Here is an 18652-nt window from a genome sequence, read left to right on the forward strand (position 1 = left end):
GAGGTATTTTGCTTTTGCTCAATAATTTGGCTGAGTCTCACAAGGATTAGTAACCATACAAGATAAAAAAAAAAAAAAAAGAGCTGCTTACCTAGACTGCAGAGTTTAGCAAATGAAGACCATAATAAAGGGTTTAGTTTTAAACTTTTTTGATAACATTCTGAAGCATGTGAAAACCGCTCAGTTTTACTGAAATTGAGAACAAGAAATATGGGATTAGAGAAAATGCAGCTAAAAGATATGCCACATGCCAAGCAGTTAAATCTTAAAAATTGAGTCAATAAAAAACAGAAGTTAAAATTTGTAGCAGCAACAGAAACCAATATAAAAAAAAAAAGGTTCGAAACATGTAAACAGCTTACTATTAAGACAATCCAATGTTGCCTAATTGGCTTCCATGCCAGTGGTGTGTAAAAAGCACCATTTGAGGGTGACTGAAGCCAATGCCACCTGACTGGCACCCATGCCAGTGGCATAAAAAGCACCATTCAACCATGGGCAATGCCAGCGCCGCCTGACTGGCTCCTGTGCCGGTGGCATGTAAAAAGCACCATTCAAGTGCAGCCTAACTGGCACCTGTGCTGGTGGCATAAAAGGGACCAATCGAGTGTGGTCAATGCCAGTGCCACTTGACTAGCTCCTGTGCCAGTGGCACATAAAAAGCACCTGCTACACTCACGGAGTGGTCGGCATTAGGAAGGGCATCCAGCTGTAGAAACCATGCCAGATCAGATTGGAGTCTGGTGCATCTTCCTGGCTTGCAAGTCATCAGTCAAACCATCCAACCCATGCCAGCATGGAAAGCAGATATTAAATGATGATGATACTAAACTACTGATCACATAATCAAGAGTTTAACAATTGTGTAATGCGTTTGGACAAAGCAAATCACTGAGCTTTCTTGTGCAATAGACTGACAAAAACAAAAAAATTCATTCTTAATTTCACTGCTGAGCAGTTAGTAGCAAGAAAGGACATTAGCATTTACATGGAGATAACATCCTTATCTTTAAATAACTGCAACATCAAATCTGAACTGGTTTGTTAACCTAAGTAGAGTTACATGTTTTATATAGGAAAACAAGAGTAGATATTCTTTTTTACTCTAGGCACAAGGCCTGAAATTTTGGGGGAGGGAGCCAGTCAATTAGATCAACTCCAGTACATAACTGGTACTGAATTTATCGACCCAGAAAGGATGAAAGGCAAAGTCAACCTTAGCAGAATTTGAACTCAGAACGTAAAGACAGACGAAATACCGCTAAGCATTTTGTTCAGCGTGCTAACGTTTCTGCCAGCTCACAGTCTTACAACAGAGTAGATAATTACGTGACCAGAATATCAATATTCAAGCATTTTAACATAACAATTATTGTACCTCATTGTTAAAACAAATGCAATAATGGTAAAAAAAAATATCCACAACTGGAAACAGAAAAAAAAATCCAAGTAAAATGAAGGAGTTGATGAAAAGGATTATTATTGCGCTTCCTGTGATGTAAATACTGGGAAAATCAAATTACCTATAAAGATTTCCTAATAAGCTAAATACATGGCAGGCCACTGGACCATATTCCACTTCAATTTCTTCAAATGTTTTGCTCTTCGAGACAGCATTTCCAACCAAGAGCTCTTCAGCTTCTGATAATCTAAAAATGGACACAAAATTTTTAATCAAATTTATCTTCAAAACAGAATTTTTTTCACATTTCAAGTGTTGCATAATGAATTATTCCTACATTTCAATGTTAATAAAATAAAAAAGACTACCGAAAATGAAAGGAAACACTTCACAGTTCCTTTGCCAAAAGAATGACTAATACAATACACAAACTATTTCGGTTGCTCAATCTACACACTAAATTTGAAGAACACTAATTCTGAAAAGACTGATATGAAATACAGTAAAAGTAGAAGAAACGATTGATAGCTTGAAAAAAGTTGCCTTCAATTCAAACAAGTCAGCAAAACAATTCTCAACACCTCAACCCATACAATGACTTACATATTATACAATATGTCCCTCGCTATATCGAGGTTTATTATTTAAGCTTACGTTGATTCCTCTGGTGTTGTTTTGCATTTATGATAAAATAAATATATACAGATTATAAAAATAATTTTTAAAAAATATACAGTACTGTTTCCTATTTCTTTCTTGCCCACTAGGGGCTAAACGTAGAGGGTACAAACAAGGACAGACAAAGGTATTAAGTCGATTACATCGACCCCAGTGCGTAACTGGTACTTAATTTATCAACCCGAAAGGATGAAAGGCAAAGTCGACCTCAGCGGAATTTGAACTCAGAATGTAGCAGTAGACAAAATACCGCCAAGCATTTTGCCCGGCATGCTACCATTTCTGGCAGCTTACCACCTTTATATACAGTACTGTTTCTACTTCACACGTTTTCACCTATCGCAGGGTGGTACATAATACCTGCAATAGGCAGGGGATTGCTGTAATGCCAAAATGTCATCGATAAGAACAAACAGAATAACCCAGCTCCAAATATACAGAAGTAAATCTTCTTGAGTGTTCCTCTTTTATGATTATACTCCACTGACAACAAAGTATTTCAACCATTCACCACAACATATGGCCGTATGAACATATTCCCCTCTTGTGCACCATCACCTGCAGTGCGTGTGTGACCAAGATGTATAATGCAGTCCACCAAGTCGTGAGAACGTACAGTAGGGTGGAAGAGGTCACTGCTGAGCAGAAAGTACAGAGTAAAAGCCTAACTGTTGCTAGTTATAATACCTTAACAAGAAGTCTTAAGTGGTACCCTTATAATTTCAAAAATAAAAAGGTCCATCTATAAGCCTATAAGCTTATTAGACCAAAGTTTATTCCAGTTTCTGGTTAATCCCGGCTGCCATTAGTAGTCATAATATGAAATGAAGTAACTTGCTCAAGGACAAACGTGCCAGTCAATCCAGAAATTGAACTCCCAACCTAACAATTATGAGCCCAACATCTTAACCCCTATGAATGCCCCAAAAGCACAAAGGTTTTAATACATTTCACAAAACAACAAATTTTGAGAAATCCCTTTTGGATAAGAGGAGAGATGCCAAAAAAAGACCTACCTATCAGTATCAAAGCAACATTTTGCCAAAAGGTACTTGCACTGAGCCGTGTGGCACCCACGGGACTGCAACAGTAAATAAGACTGAACAGGTTTCCCTGCTCGATAATAGCAGGTAGCAAGAAGATACAAAGACTCATCGTTTGCAACTGAAAGAGAAACGTTAATAATTAACAATTAATAGTGAATGCATGAAATTAGTTGAAAAGCTTAACAATTCTATCAAGACTAATTATTCTTAGATATTAAGAGATGAAATTTCCAAAGAAAGATTAAAAACATTGAAATGGTACCTTCTGAAAATAATCTTTCAGCCAAAAAAGTAGCATCAGTAACTGCATAGTTGTTCAGAGCGTCCCAGATCGCAGCCTGAAACACAGAATGGATAGGTGAATATAATTTTCACACAGGGAGGAGGATAAAGGAGCTTTGCAAGAAAGTATATCACAGACCCTCTAAGTCAGTGGTTCTCAACTAGGGTCCACAAGACGGAGGGGCGTGTAAAATTTTGTTATTAAAAATCTATGTACAATAAACTGGTTACACTTTTACAAGGGCCTCACGGAGGCAAAGTTTCTTTCAAGTGTTGGGCGTCACGGAGACAATGATGAATGACCGAGACCTTGGCATGTCGTGCTTGAGAAGAAGACCTATCAAGCTGAGCAAAATCAGTCATAGCAGATACCAGTGTCATGCAAATGGCACCCATGCTAGTGGCACGTAAAAGCACCCATTGCACTCTCAGAGTGGTTGGCGTTAGGAAGGGCATCCAGCGGTAGAAAACCATGCCAAATCAGACTGGAGTCCGGTGCAGCCTTCCAACTCACTAGCCCTGGTCAAACCTTCCAACCCATGCCAGCATGGACAACAGATGTTAAATGATGTTTAATTTTTTTAAATACAATTTCTAATATTTCATTCTAAAAATATAAGGTTTTTAAGCATCAAATGGCTATGGGGGTCCAATATAGCAAAATAGGAATCAAAGGGGTCGATAGGTCAAAAATGGTGAGAAACACTACTCTAAACAATAGTCATGGCATGTAGAACAGAGCAAAGCTACAGAGATGTTTAGAATATACCATGATAAGAAAATCTATGCTCAGTCTTAGAGTTGTATTAGTGATATTGAATCTGGAAAGGATTCCTGCTGGCATTAACATGAGCAGTTACAGTAACTGAAGGAGATGTGGTCAAATTGTATTTGTCTAATGCAAAAACAAAATGTTGGCCAGATTAGGAAAGTAATATCCGTAAGGAATTTAAAATGAAAGGCTTTGGAATTTAATTTGCTACAAAGAATGATGAAAGTTGGAGTTACTACCACTTCACTAATCAGATTCAATGGCATTGTCTTTCCAAATTGAAAATTTCTATAGAACGGTGTGCTACAAGGAAATATACTGTTAAGTACAGACAACTAGTTGACACTATCAAATAAATATCACAATTAATGATTTCAGGACATAAACTAAGATGAACAATGGTTCATCAACAACTCTCATCTATTACAATGGGAAATTAATGTTAAGATAACCTCTTTCATAAATCCACATATAATTTACAATAGATTTTGTAAATCCCATTCACAATATGAACTACTGCCATATTTCACAATAAACACTGTCTCATTCTAAAGACAATCTGACTAATGCTGATGATGGCTCCAATGATAATATCAGCATTTCAGATCCAGAAGATAAGGTCACATAGTTTAATGGTAATAAAGGTAACTAAGACAATAGGATATCATGAGAATAGATGATATCTATGTAGAAATATGTATGTACAGTTGGATATAACCAGAATAGAAGCCAAACAAGAGAAAGTATAAAGCAATTAGAATTGGTCAGAGGAGGAAGGGCGCCAGACCAGTCCTGATCGTGCAGACATGATCAAAGATGTTCAAAGTGTGAGACCAACTCATCCTTTTGTATATTCATGACATTTTTTAAGATAGTAACATGTAATTTAAGATTTAACTACTGTTTCTAGCAGGTTGAATAACCATGTAGAGGCTTCTTATTGACAGGAGTTAAACAGATGAAGTGAACAAAGGAAATTAACATGGCTGGAGAAGAGTAATTCAGTGAAGGAGAAAAGCAATAGAAACAAACTGGGAAGTAACTAAAAACATGGTTAAACATATAAAGGCAGAAATCTATGCTATAGTATATTTCTGTCTTTATATCATTTAAATAAACCTAATTATGAAGTGAATTTCATCATCATGTATCTAAGTTCAATCCCTGTCTTCATATCTGAGAGAGACAGAACACTGTCACAAATAGCCCCAGGATTCCATCAGGAAATGAGAGCCTACCAGCCAGCCAGCCACACACACGTCTGCATATGCATATATGGCTTCACCAAGGCAATGATTAGTGACTGAGACCTTTGGAGATATGCTGTGCTTGAGAAGACCCGGCAAGCCAAGTGGGACCATAACCCATGGCCTATGCCAGCGGTGTATAACCAGCCCACTTATGAGTACCCTTCATTCATTGGACAATAAACTTTGCTTGCGAAGACCTGTTGAGGCAAGTGAAATCAAAATCGCAGACATGGCCAATGACAGTACTGCCTGATTGGCACTCGTGCCAGTGGAATGTTAAAAGCACCATCCAAGCGTGATCGTTGCCAGGGCCGCTGACATGTAAAAAATCACCATTTGAGCATGATCATTGCCAGTGCCGCCTTACTGGCACGTGAAAGACAACATTCAAGCGTGGTTGTTGCCAGTGCCGCCGGTCTGGCTCCTGTGCAGGTGGCACGTAAAAAAGAGTGGTTGGTGTTAGGCAGGGCATCCAGCTGTAGAATCTTTGCGAGATCAGATTGGAGCCTGGTGCAGCCTCCTGGCTCGCCAGCCCTCAGTCAAACCATCCAACCCATGCTAGCACGGAAAGCGGACGTTAAACAACGTTTAATGATGATGATGATGATGTGAGGTTGTACCCTTTTATATCAAAATGGAAACCTAGTCATTCAATAGAGATTGATAATGCTCAAGTTAAGATTGACTAAAACCTTTACAGATTGATAGCAGTAAAGTGAGAAAAGATTTTATTTTTTGCATCTCACAACCAAAACTCAAGAGTCACAAAACCAATTTTGTTGCTGTAAATCCAGTAAGTAATCAGCTGTGTGGTTAATCACCTTAATTGCAGGAAATATCTCTAGACACCTTCCCTGTCCTACTGGGGTAACCAAGTATCCCTTCTATAGCAAGACATCTCAGTCCCTCTATTATACCCTAACCTCTCTCTTGGCTCACAGCCACTTCCCTCGGTTCCACCCTGTCCCTCAGTTGAGAGGTTTTTATTTTGCGAGCTACCTGGTGACCCCCACTGGTGCCACATAAAAAGCACCCAATACACTCTGTTGGTATTAAGGAGTACATCCAGCTGTAGAAGCCATACCAAAACAGATGGGGCCTGGTGTAGCATTCCAGCTGGCCAGTCCCTGTTGACCTGTCCAACCCATGCCAGCATGGAAAACAAACAGGAGATTTTAATGCCCAACCCATGCCAGCATGGAAAACAAACAGGAGATTTTAATGCCCAACCCATGCCAGCATGGAAAACAAACAGGAGATTTTAATGCCCAACCCATGCCAGCATGGAAAACAAACAGGAGATTTTAATGCCCAGTCATCTATTTTTCCAAAGGTGGAAGAGTTAAAATTTTCTTGCAAAGCTATATGAATGGTAAACGACTCTTCTTCAATCCAGTTGCTCTCTTGATACAAAAAAAAATATTGAAGAACATAAGCAAATAAATACAAAAGCATATTTATAAGTTTAAAATATTTAGTCCTGCTGTAGAATAATTTTGGGGTTCAAACCTTCTTTTTCAACAAGTTGCATGACTGACATTGAAATTAATAGGTTTGATTTTAATGAGTCTCCTCAGAATATGGGCTTTGCCATATAAAACCCCTGATAAATAATCTAAAGCATGTTTTATTCTCAATGATTTAAAATTTGCCAAAACATTTTAGGATATAACTCCAATATTTTTCCATGCCAAAACTAAAATATCTCAAGCATAACTTTCTCTTGTACAGATTTCATCATTACCTTTTAAGGTCCCGCTTCCATAAGTTGAAGGACTTAACAGGACCCAAACGACCCCAGGAGTGGGACAGATCCAAGCTGTCTGACCCATCACTGCATTGAAAGTGGATGAAATTTGTACAAGAAGTTAGGCTTCAGATATTAAGTTTTGGTGAAGAAAAATATTTGAGCTATAACCTAAAACTGTTTGGAAAAGTTAAATCATTGGGAATAAACAAGTTTTATTTAATAAACATCATCGTTTGATGTCTGTTTTCCATGCTGGCATGGATTGCACGCTTTGACAGGAGCTGGCAACCCAGAGAGGTGTACCAGGCTCCAATTGTCTGTTTTGGCATAGTTTCTATGGCTGGAGGCCCTTCCTAATGCCAACCACAGAGTGTAGTGGGTGCTTTTCATGTGGCACCAGTACCAGTGGGATTGCCAAGAAAGTTGCAAAACAAAGACCTCTTAGGTGAGAGAGGGAGTAGAACTGAAGACGTTTTCAAGCATTGGTTTCATCCTCAGGTAAATCACATTATTCGGTGAAACTGGTTCTTTAGACTCACTCAATGCATTCGCTCTCACTTCCACAGCCAAAACACTTTGCTAAATCCTTCTTCTCTGAAATACTCGAAGCCACCTTCTCACCTCTGTATTCCCATCAACCATGATTCTGCCAGAGTGAAAAGTAAATATTAACAGCCCAAGAGTTAAAAAGACTACAAGTATTACTCAAAACTCTTCTTTGAAAGCAAAAGGAGGAAGAAACGTCTCTTTGTTTAGTGGATGATTGACAATAAAGACAAGATGTAAAACACCTCCTCTGGCTATTCTATATTTACTGAACCAGCTGATTACATCAAAAGACAATTGTGATAACTTTTCCATAGTTGCTGGAAATCAAATGCTAGAAACGAGAGAACAGAGATTGTCTGCGAGAAAGATAACAGCTGGAATAGAAATCAAGTGAATTTTTTATTCAACTAACAGAACACTCAACATAGATTATTATAATTTGTGTAATTGTGAGGAATCTACTGGTTTGCTGAGTAAACAGAGCCAGCCAAAGACTACTTATTCACATATAATCATTGTTAGTTTTTTATGAGAACAATCTACAGAAAAGGTTGGGTTTTTTTTCATCTTTTAATAGCTAAAAACTAAATGTTCCACCTCAACCTCTCCAAAACTCTTAGGTTACCAGCATCAATACTTTTCCCTTTTTATCACCCATTTAATTTTTTTTTTTTTTTTATCCTCAAAAAAACATGATTTGGTTTACTAATTTATAAATTTATTTCATTAATATGTAAACCAACATCTTTTGTGGCACTCCTAAATTATCACTGTAGATAGTAGGTAGAGACTGCCTTGTCTGTACAAAGGCATGTTAATATCAAACTATTTAAATAATAAATTCCTACAGTTACAATAATAGTTTTACGTATTCACAAAATGTCTGGGTTTTTGCCTAAGACAACCTTCTAAAATTACTTGAAGGATCTTATCAAAAAAAACGTTACAAATATTCTTGAACTTGCTACTGTACGGAATCTAGATGTGAACAGAATGTATTAGGAACTAAATAAAAATTAGTACAAACATCCTCAAACAATAGGTTTCAAAATGATTTTAATCGACAAAACTATAAACTTTCGTATATTTATCCCAGATTCGATTATTATGGCGGCGAGCAAACAGAATCGTTAGCGCATCGAACAAAATGCTTAGCGGCATTTCGTCCGTCCCGAGTTCAATGTTGCCTTTCACCTTTCAAGTTCGATAAAATAAATACCAGTTGAGCACTGGGGGTCGACGTAATCGACTATTCCCTTCTCCCAAAATTTCAGGCCGTGTGCTTATAAGTAGAAAGGATTATTATTAAAGCAGAAAGAGCAAGCAGAATCGTTAGCGCATCGAACAAAATGCTTAGCGCTATTTCTTCCGGCTCTTTACGTTCTGAACTCAAACACCGCCGAGGTCAGCCTTTGCCTTTCATCCTTTCGGGATCGATAAAATAAAGGACCAGTCAAGTACTGGGCTCGGAGTAACCGATTTGTCCCTTCCCCTCAAAAACTGGTGGCCCTGTGCCAAAACTATAAAGAATTGTTGTTAAACACAACAATGGAGTGGGAGAGTCAGGAAATTAATCTGAAAATAACTAAAATGTTTTCGTATGTTCAAGGAACTAAACTAATTTAACAATAGTGCTGTAATAAAACCAAGTTATCTCCTAATTAAGCTCTTTCGAAGAAAGAATAAATTTAAATCTAATGAAAACATTTCTTCTGTGAGAATCTATACAAAGACATCATTTTGTTGACTTTTCAATGGAGAACATATTCAAGAAGGTTTCAGTTGTACTTCGAATAAAAACAGCTGAGTTAAATATTGAACTAGTCTAAAACTGATATATTCAACAGAAAATATACAGGGGAAAAAAATGGTAAAATATTAAGCAATATATAAAGGAAACATTTTTTTTGTGTGTCTCATAAAATAATCCTTTTGTTAGGACGAAAAATGTACTCGTATATACCATATTGTCATTGAATTAATATTAATAAGAGAATCATAAAATAAGCATTTGTTTAAAGGAAATTTTCAAAAACTATAAAAGCAATGTGGTCAATCAGTTAAACAGCTGCCTATCAATAAAGGAACAAAGGTTCTTTGCTGGTAGACAAACAAAATGGACCCCTCGGCGGTCCAACACATTCTACACTCCACTACTTTTTCAAAGTCTATAAAACAACATAATTGTTATTGTAAGATAATACAAAATTATATTCAAGAGTAAGAAATCACTGAGGGGAAAATCGAGAAATTGTTAACCGAACTGAAATAGAAACTAAATAACGGTTAAATTCAGAATTTTGAAAGGGAACAGAAACTTATTCTCCTATAAACAATACATAAGCAAGAATAAATTTTCAACAGTAGAAATCAGCTGTCAACACAAATGTATTTAACGGAAAGCTCAACTGAAACAAATTAACAGGTCCCCCCTCGACATAAGTTTTATTTTTATTAAATATTACGACTGATGGTTTGAAAATGAGTAACCTCTGCCTGACTACTTCATTTCGTTTCTGTTTACATAAAAACCCAATATATATATTTTTCTTTTTCTAATTTCAAACTATAATAACTTTTTTTTATACGAAAAATGCCTGAAACCAGTTAATTTCGTTTTTTGTTTACATGAAAACCCAACGAAATCTAGTTTCAAAATATATTTTAACTTCATAGGTAAGATAAAAAGTGTGAATATATGAGTGTGGAAATAAGAGGAAATTACTATTCAGCCAATTAGTATTTGTGTTTTTAATCAATAAAGAGATAGTCCAGGGTGGGAAAGGGGTGGTTTAATTAAGAAACAAATCAGTAATACGTTGTAAAGACGGGTGTCCATGGAACAGATGATGGGACATTTACCCCCAACTAGTGCTTGGAAATGTAACTCCACTAAAATGAAAAAAGAAATTACCATATTAGGAGCATCGCATATAATTTCCTGATATTAAGGAATATTATAAAAAATAAAGGGATTGTTATTGTCTATATTACATTATTTTAATAAAATGAAAGAGAAATATTACTTTTTATGTCACATTACCCTGGAACTTCTATAAATTCCTGTTTGACCTTTTTTAATTAACACGAATTCTTCAAATTCAAACATTAACTGAACAATTCTCAGAATCAATTTCGCAGAGAAAGGCAAAACAGATCTAAAACATAATATTCATAAAAAAAACTAACAGTTACATATTAAAAGGTGAAATATTTGTCGAATTGTATAATAAATTCGTTTGATATTTAAAATGTCTACAAAGAGGGGGGGATTCGGTCTTTTTTATTTTCTTCTAGAAACATTTTAATGAGGTTTTTACGAATTGTTGATAATTCATTAAAATGCAATTTCCTTTAAAAAAAAGAAAACAGGATATTTCTTATAATAAAAGCATTGAGATACTTGTTTAAAATGCAAATTCATAAATCTATTGCACAGTGTTACAAATAAAAGCAAACCACAGCCATGTTTCCTTTCTAGGTTCTCTTCATTTCAGATTTCAAAAATCGTGACTGTCGCCAGAATAATAATATTGCCGAGCATAATTCCAGCACAAAACAAAACCATTTCGTCCCTATTTAGACACAAGCCAATAAATAACCCAATCAGGGATCCTAAATATACAAATAAACTCTTTGATTCTAAACCATTTCTTATTTTGTCCCCCGACATCTTCCCAATGTAAAACGAATTACACAAAGCGAAGCAGCTCTATTCTCTCTCGTTTACTAAACTATAAATGCCATTTTATTTATTATATTATGTTTAATTTATAAAATAGATATCGAGTTTTCAGTGAATGGTCAATGTTTGATTATTTCTCGTGATTTTCCGTTTGGTTTGCACGAAAATAGATTTAATATCGACAAAACGACTCTTTGAAATCTGAACCGAAAAACCGAGAGAAGGACCGTTTCGGAAACAATAACAAGCAAAAGAAAGAGGGACAAAAGCAAAGAATTGGTTGGTCGGATGCGAGATATACAAAAAGGTAATCTATGGGTTCACCTGCACTGGTTCTTGTATAAGCATCGTGTCTTTAAACGTCAACTACTTTGGCCATAAACATGATCTATCTTCAAACACCCCATTTCGTTATAAGTCCGTACGCCATTGGGGTACGCCTCGCTTTCAAATATTCATCACGTGATTGCGAATCGTAAACGAAAAAGCGAAAAAAACACTAAACCGGTCGATTACAAAAATAGGAACGGAATTGACGAAATTTGAAAATATTCCAGCGAGTCGGTTTTTTTTTTAACTAACATTTTATTTATTTTGGTGGGAATAAGATGTTTTCATTTTTTTTAAATATCTCCTAAGTAAGCCAAAACATAAAACAATTACTAATTTTCTTCAATTAGTTGTAACATCAATACCAGATCGCTTCATAAGACTCGATATCAAATTTTATTATTTTTAACTGTTTCGGATCACATTTCATTTCTGTTTTATTAAATTAGAGATTTGTCTTTTTTTTCCTTCCTTGAGTGAAAAAGCAAAATGAAAAGATTTTTAAATATTTAATACTTGTTTTACTTTTTCATTTTGATGTTGATTTCGTTTATAAATAAAATTTGAATCTTATAAACAGTATTTTAAAACAATACTATTCTCTCTTTTAATCAAGAAAGTTAATTATTAGATCAGTCAATTTAAATATAATCAGTCACCCTGGATTGGGGGAGAATTTTTTTTTTTTTTATTAAAAAGACACCTACAATTTTTTTCAATTTATTGGTAATATGCAGACGAAAGTTTAAATTCACTTTTAGTCGTGTGTAATTTTAGCCAATCAAAAAAGGCTCTCCAATGCTTAAGTAGCCTGTTGAACCATTTTTGTCTATATTAAACTAAAGTCAAAATTTGTTCAAGCATGCTTATCGGCTACCAAGAGCCACGGTAAAATGTCTTCTCTCTCTCTCCTTCTCCTCCCCCTTCAAAGCAAGACGGTAAGCCTTGGTCTAGCCTCGATAGAATAATTTCTACCAGTTTAACTACATGTACATTTCTCTCTTTATAAGTGTCATTTGCTCCACAACACAAATTATTCTATTGACATGGACATTTTCTACTTGCCCAATCCAATTGTCTCTGTAAAACACAAATACTTACATTTTTCATAGCACTTTTCTACGACCCAGATTACCAGACTTGTCTGTACATTTTTACGAACTCCTTTTATTTTGTCTGAATCCCTGCAATGAGCAAATTATCATTATTATGCTCTGATATATTTTAATTTGTAGCATGTCAGGAAAGCTATTTTTGTTATCGCGTTGTAGCATAGTAGTGCTATGGCAAGCTCCAGCCAATCAGGTCTGGGCGCATATTAATACCAAAAGCAATTCTCTACCCAAGAAGAGAAGCAGGTATTTTAACCAATTAGTGGAAAGACATCATACAAGCAACATCTGAACAGCCTCTTTGTTTTTCACACCAACTTCGCACTGCTACCTCTGAATTATATCTACTCACAACATGGGAACAGCCTATTTCATTTATGCCAACTTTACTCCATGAACTTCTGAATACCATCAGCCCACAACTCTGCTATATAATGAACAGTATATTTTCATTTACACTACCTCAGTTTCTGTTAGCTTATAACGACTTCCAATTGAATCCACATTTTAAACATGAGTTATAAAGCTTTCTCTGACTTATGCACATACACTGGCTACACTCAGACGACTTGTCAGCTCTCATTATCCTTTAATAGATTAAATTATTTTGTATAAAAATGCTTTCTGATATTCCATTACACATGCTTCTCAAAAGCTCACTTACAGGACCTCTCAATGAACACTTTTACTAAAGCAGGTAACCTTTTACCAACATTCTCCCTATAAATTGGTGACTCGACATCAAAATATTTCTTTGGGAAATATTTTTCAGGAAAGAAAAGAAGAAAAAAGAAACTAGTGATATCCTTAACATGCGTGTTTGATTTTCTCTTACAACCATGTGAGTGCATTTGGCTTTCAAGATGGCTACCCTTCTTGCTGACATTTTAAGTTCCTGTGTAACCTTGTGGTGCCTTACGTATGTGCAACAGTACCCAACACACATGCCTTGCTACGATTAGGATTTCATTTTCCCACTCGCTGCCATAGTCACACCATTGACAAAGATGGCATTTGAGCTCTACCAGACAAAGTGTGAGCTGTCAAGGACATTCCTCCTACAACTTCCCTTCATTAGTTACACCACTTCCTTGGCTTACTTAACTTCATCCCTCACTTCACAGGACTCCTGTCTCCACTCAAGAAGACTGAAACCATTTCACTGACTCCTACTCAAACCAAAGCTTTTGTAACTGTAAAACATGAACTATCTAAAGCAGCTCTCCTTGCACATCCTGTCTCCGATGCAAAGCTTTCGCTTATGGTGGGTGCATCAGACACTACAATTAGCGCTGATTTACAGCAATTTCATCAGCAACACTTATAACCTCTTGCTTTTTCTCTCGGCAGCTGAAACCTGCTGAGGTGCGTTACAGTGCTTTCAGTCATGAATTGTTGGTGTTATACCTGCCAGTGAAGCATTTTCAACACAGCCTTGAAGGAAGGAGCTTCACTATATATATTGACCACAAACCTCTTACCTTTGCTTTGTGGTCCAAGCCAGAAAAGTACTCACCGAGAGAGACTCGACACATCTCTGGCACACAAAACAATGCTGCAGAAGCATTGTTCCATCTGCTGATTAATTCTTTAGCGTCCACTGCAGATATCAACCTGAATGTTTTGTCCTCTGAGCAACCTCCTCTGGAATCAAGCAAGAAATCTTCTCCCAAATTTGCAATGTGCAAATTCAAATACCAATTCCAATTTCCATGCCAGCCTGGGTTGGAAAGTTCTTCCAATGCAACATTTCTTCCTATCTTCATTATAAGCCCCATCTTTATTTGAGATCAGATTTCACCATTCCTACCTGTGTCTCTTTTGGTTTCTTGCATTATCATTGTCTGACAGTTTTTTGTTCTACCAATTTATCCTTTTCCCCATGCAACACTTGTCCATACCAGTGCAATTTGAACCTGATGTCTAGATTTCTTTCTCCTACAATATGTGTGCTCTGACACACATGTCCATTACTCAGTAAGTGGAGCATGTTTGCCTCTCTTCTTTCCAGCCTTTGTACATTTTCCACATTCAGCACCCATGTCTTACTACAAAAAATCATTGCACAAGTGGCTGTGTGGTAAGTAGCTTGCTTACTAACCACATGGTCCTAGGTTCAGTCCCACTGTCTGGCACCTTGGGCAAGTGTCTTCTACTATAGCCTCAGGCCGACCAAAGCCTTGTGAGTGGATTTGATGGATGGAAACTGGAAGAAGCTGAGCTGGCAGAAACATTAGCACGCCGGGCGAAATGCTTAGCAGTATTTCGTCTGCCACTACATTCTGAGTTCAAATTCCGCCAAGGTCAACTTTGCCTTTCATCCTTTTAGGGTCAATTAAATAAGTACCAGTTACACACTGGGGTTGATATGATCAACTTAATCCGTTTGTCTGTCCTTGTTTGTCCCTTCTGTGTGTAGCCCCTTGTGGGCAGTAAACAAATAAGAAACTGGAAGAAGCTCATCATATGTGTATATATATGTATGTGTGTGTGTGTGTATGTGTGTGTGTTTGTGTGTGTCTCCCCAACATCGCTTGACAACCGATGCTGGTGTGTTTACGTCCCCGTAACTTAGCAGCTCGGCAAAAGATCTTGATAAAATAAGTACTAGGTTTACAAAGAATAAGCTCTGAGGTTGATTTGTTCGACTAAAGGCAGTGTTCCAGCATGGCCACAGTCAAATAACTGAAACAAGTAAAAGAATATACACAAATATCATACACTATTTGCAAATATCATATGATCTGCCCTTCATGGCCAACTGAGATAACAACAACCCGATTTGCTTTTCCACCGGTCCTCACTCTCACTGCTACACTTTCAGTTCACCCACTTCCACTGTCGATTGGGCCACCGAAATTACACACCTAAATCAACTGTTTTCAACAAGTCTTCTACGTAATTGAAAGACTTCATTTCTTAGATGCCCTTTCTGCTAATTACTTAAGTGTACATGCAACATATAAAGTCCTTTTTCTTGGTCAGCCTGCTTGAAATCCCCCTGCATTTTTATGTGCTGTTTGCATTGGAAGAAATGCTGTATTAGAAGAAATGCTGCATTGGTCACGTTCAGGTTGTGCTTTTTACATGCCAAAATCTTCTGCTAAATGTTGACATGTGTTCTTCAGTTACTTCTACACTCAGCCCACGAAACATATTTTAATTCATCAGCTCAACCAGTTATCACCGTGTATCAGCCGACATGCACAACTCCCAACAGATTTTTATGCTACAATTAAATTACAACAAACATTAAGAATAATTACAAACCCTAATTAAACCAACTTGCTGACATACTAGATGCTTTTGCAAGAGAGACTAGAATTTTCTGTGAATATAATTTATCTGGAAGAAGATTTAAACCTCAGCTTCACTGCGATAAAAGAAATGCAAAGGTTAAACAAACATCAAACTATGGCTTATGAAACGAAATTAAATAACAAGAACAGACATGAACCATTCTATATAAACCTATGTCTTACCAATTACTAAGATGGAATTAAATAAAGCAATAACAACATTACACTAGAGTTAATTAAACAATAAACCAAATAAAATGACAAACATAGAGAAAAATTTTTTTTAAAACCCACACACCTTATATACATCTAACTGATACACGTATTGCATGCAACAGTCAGAAAGAGCTCAAAAATTAGTTATTGATTTTAACAACTTTGATTGAAAGCCTCAGAATCAATCTATACCAGAAGTACAGATGGTAACAAACACAAGGGGGGATGTGTGTGTGTATTAACATTTGATCTGGAGAAAGAGATGTGCCCAACGATCTTCATGGACCTTTTAAAACTTGTGAGATCAATAAAGTTAATGTTTTTTCTTGGGCAGCTGCAAGTTGACATATGCAAAAAAAAATAGTGGGAGAGAGAGAGAGGAGGGGAGTAAATTCCAGAAGATTGACATTCTGAGAAGAGAAGTGGTTTGTGTGAATCCTGGAGAGGTGGACACAATATGGGTTACAAGAAGAGGGTGAAGGAGAGGGGTTTATTGGTGAAGGTGTCTGGTTCAAGATTGTAAAGTTGTGTGATTCCTGGCAATGCATTGTGTCCTTGAGCAAGACACTCTATTTCACACTGTTCCAGTTCATTCAGCTGGCAAAAATGAGTTGTACCTGTAATTCAAAGGAATTTATTCTTGTCACACCTGTAATAATAAATATGTCTTGGAAAATATTGGGTGTACTTGTTTAGACAAAATGTTATGTCCACTTTCTGGTTGATGTCTAGCAGTAAATGTGGTTTAAAAATGTAATGTTGTGATGGAGACCAATACTTATACTTATATTGGCTGCTCTGTAAATCTCAATCAGCATTTATATAACTCCTATTCTTTCTTTAAATTAAGACAAAGAGCAGGCAAGACTTCTCTAGCCATGAAGATTTGGGAACTTAAGGACAACAACGTTAAATTTGATTTGTGTTGGGACATCATTAGGGTTGCTAAACCATGTTCAAACAGCAGATACAGGTGCAGGCTTTGCTGCATGGAGCTGTTTGATGATTATATTATCTAATTAAATAAGATCAACACCACCTATATAACATTCCAAATTATTAATCATTAGACTACTTTCTACTTCTGGCTTTCTTAGATACCCAATCTGGTATTTCTTCTAACTCGGCACTAGGTGTAATTTATCATATAACCCCCTCTTTCTTTGAACTCCTTAATGACAAATAGTACACTACTACCACTACTAGGTATATTTCCTTTCCAGGTACACATGTCCTCATATTACAAGTGGTCTCCATTATCCCATATAACATATTCGTATCCATAACAACATCCTACGTTTTTCTCCTTTACCAGATAAATCAATCGTGCAAAATACTACAGTTGATTTCCTTTGTACTCGCCCCCACTCCACCCAACATTCAACCTTTATCCACAAAATACCCCTAAATTCTATGGTATCTCTGCCCTCCTCCCTTTGTTCTTTAACCTTAACCAGTGAATCCTAAACCCCGACCCTATACCTAATTGGCTTTATTTATGCACTTATATATTTCTTCACTTTTTACTTTCCTTTATTCTTTATCCTTATTTTATTTTCAGCCCTCCCCCCAAACTACCCAATTTTCTAAGCTTAGTATATTAAAATATCACTTACACCTCATCTTTAGCCTCTCAAAGAACCAGTCTAGCTGACTCCTATTTCACCCGGGTCACTGATCTTAAATATCATATTACACCCTTTCACGAACTATATTCTTAACCTAACCCCACCCTTTAATGCCCACAATGGCCAATGTTGTTGGTCATTCTCCCATTTCATGGTAAAACTTGACTCTTCACCCATGTCCCTGCCATATTCTTTTATTTTTGAAATAATGTTTCATCTGATGATTACGGTTTTTTCCAATGAAATAATGTTCTCATTCTTCTATTTAAAAAAATCCATAAGAAACAGCTGTAATGAGCTGGCAATTATCCATCCTATGTTATCATTCATTTGATTATAATACACCACAGAGACTTATGACATGTCGGACACCTTGGTGTATACCAACAATGTAACGCTTACTTTGGACCAGCCCCTAGGGGCTAAATACTCATAGGGTAGGTTCTCTGTGTGTATACAACTGGAATATTCTATTTGATATTTGTCAACCATAGGCAGGGACCACCAATTTATTAAACCCTACCTGGTGCATATCTTTTCAAGTACCCGATTTTATCATTATTGTATACATAGCTGTGTGTGTGTGTGTGTGTGTGTGTGTGTATATATATATATACATATGTATATATATATATATATATATATATATATAT

At 36.4% G+C, this 18652-nt stretch overlaps 1 protein-coding gene across 1 annotated transcript in view; it reads right to left on the reverse strand.

Moving 5' to 3' along the window:
* The window catches only part of LOC106884236 (cell division cycle protein 27 homolog), a 50304-nt gene extending 38415 nt beyond the window's left edge, over positions 1–11889 (reverse strand). The window contains exons 1-5 of the mRNA XM_052965945.1: positions 11739–11889; positions 3389–3464; positions 3097–3244; positions 1524–1649; positions 92–189 (exon numbers count right to left, since the gene is read on the reverse strand). Coding sequence (XP_052821905.1) covers positions 92–189; positions 1524–1649; positions 3097–3244; positions 3389–3464; positions 11739–11762 — 472 coding nt within the window. The 5' untranslated portion in view covers positions 11763–11889. The remainder of the gene's footprint in view (positions 1–91; positions 190–1523; positions 1650–3096; positions 3245–3388; positions 3465–11738) is intronic.
* Between the last annotated feature and the right edge of the window lie 6763 nt (positions 11890–18652).

Source organism: Octopus bimaculoides, chromosome 2 (genome assembly GCF_001194135.2).
Source record: "Octopus bimaculoides isolate UCB-OBI-ISO-001 chromosome 2, ASM119413v2, whole genome shotgun sequence".
Lineage (NCBI taxonomy): Eukaryota > Metazoa > Mollusca > Cephalopoda > Octopoda > Octopodidae > Octopus > Octopus bimaculoides.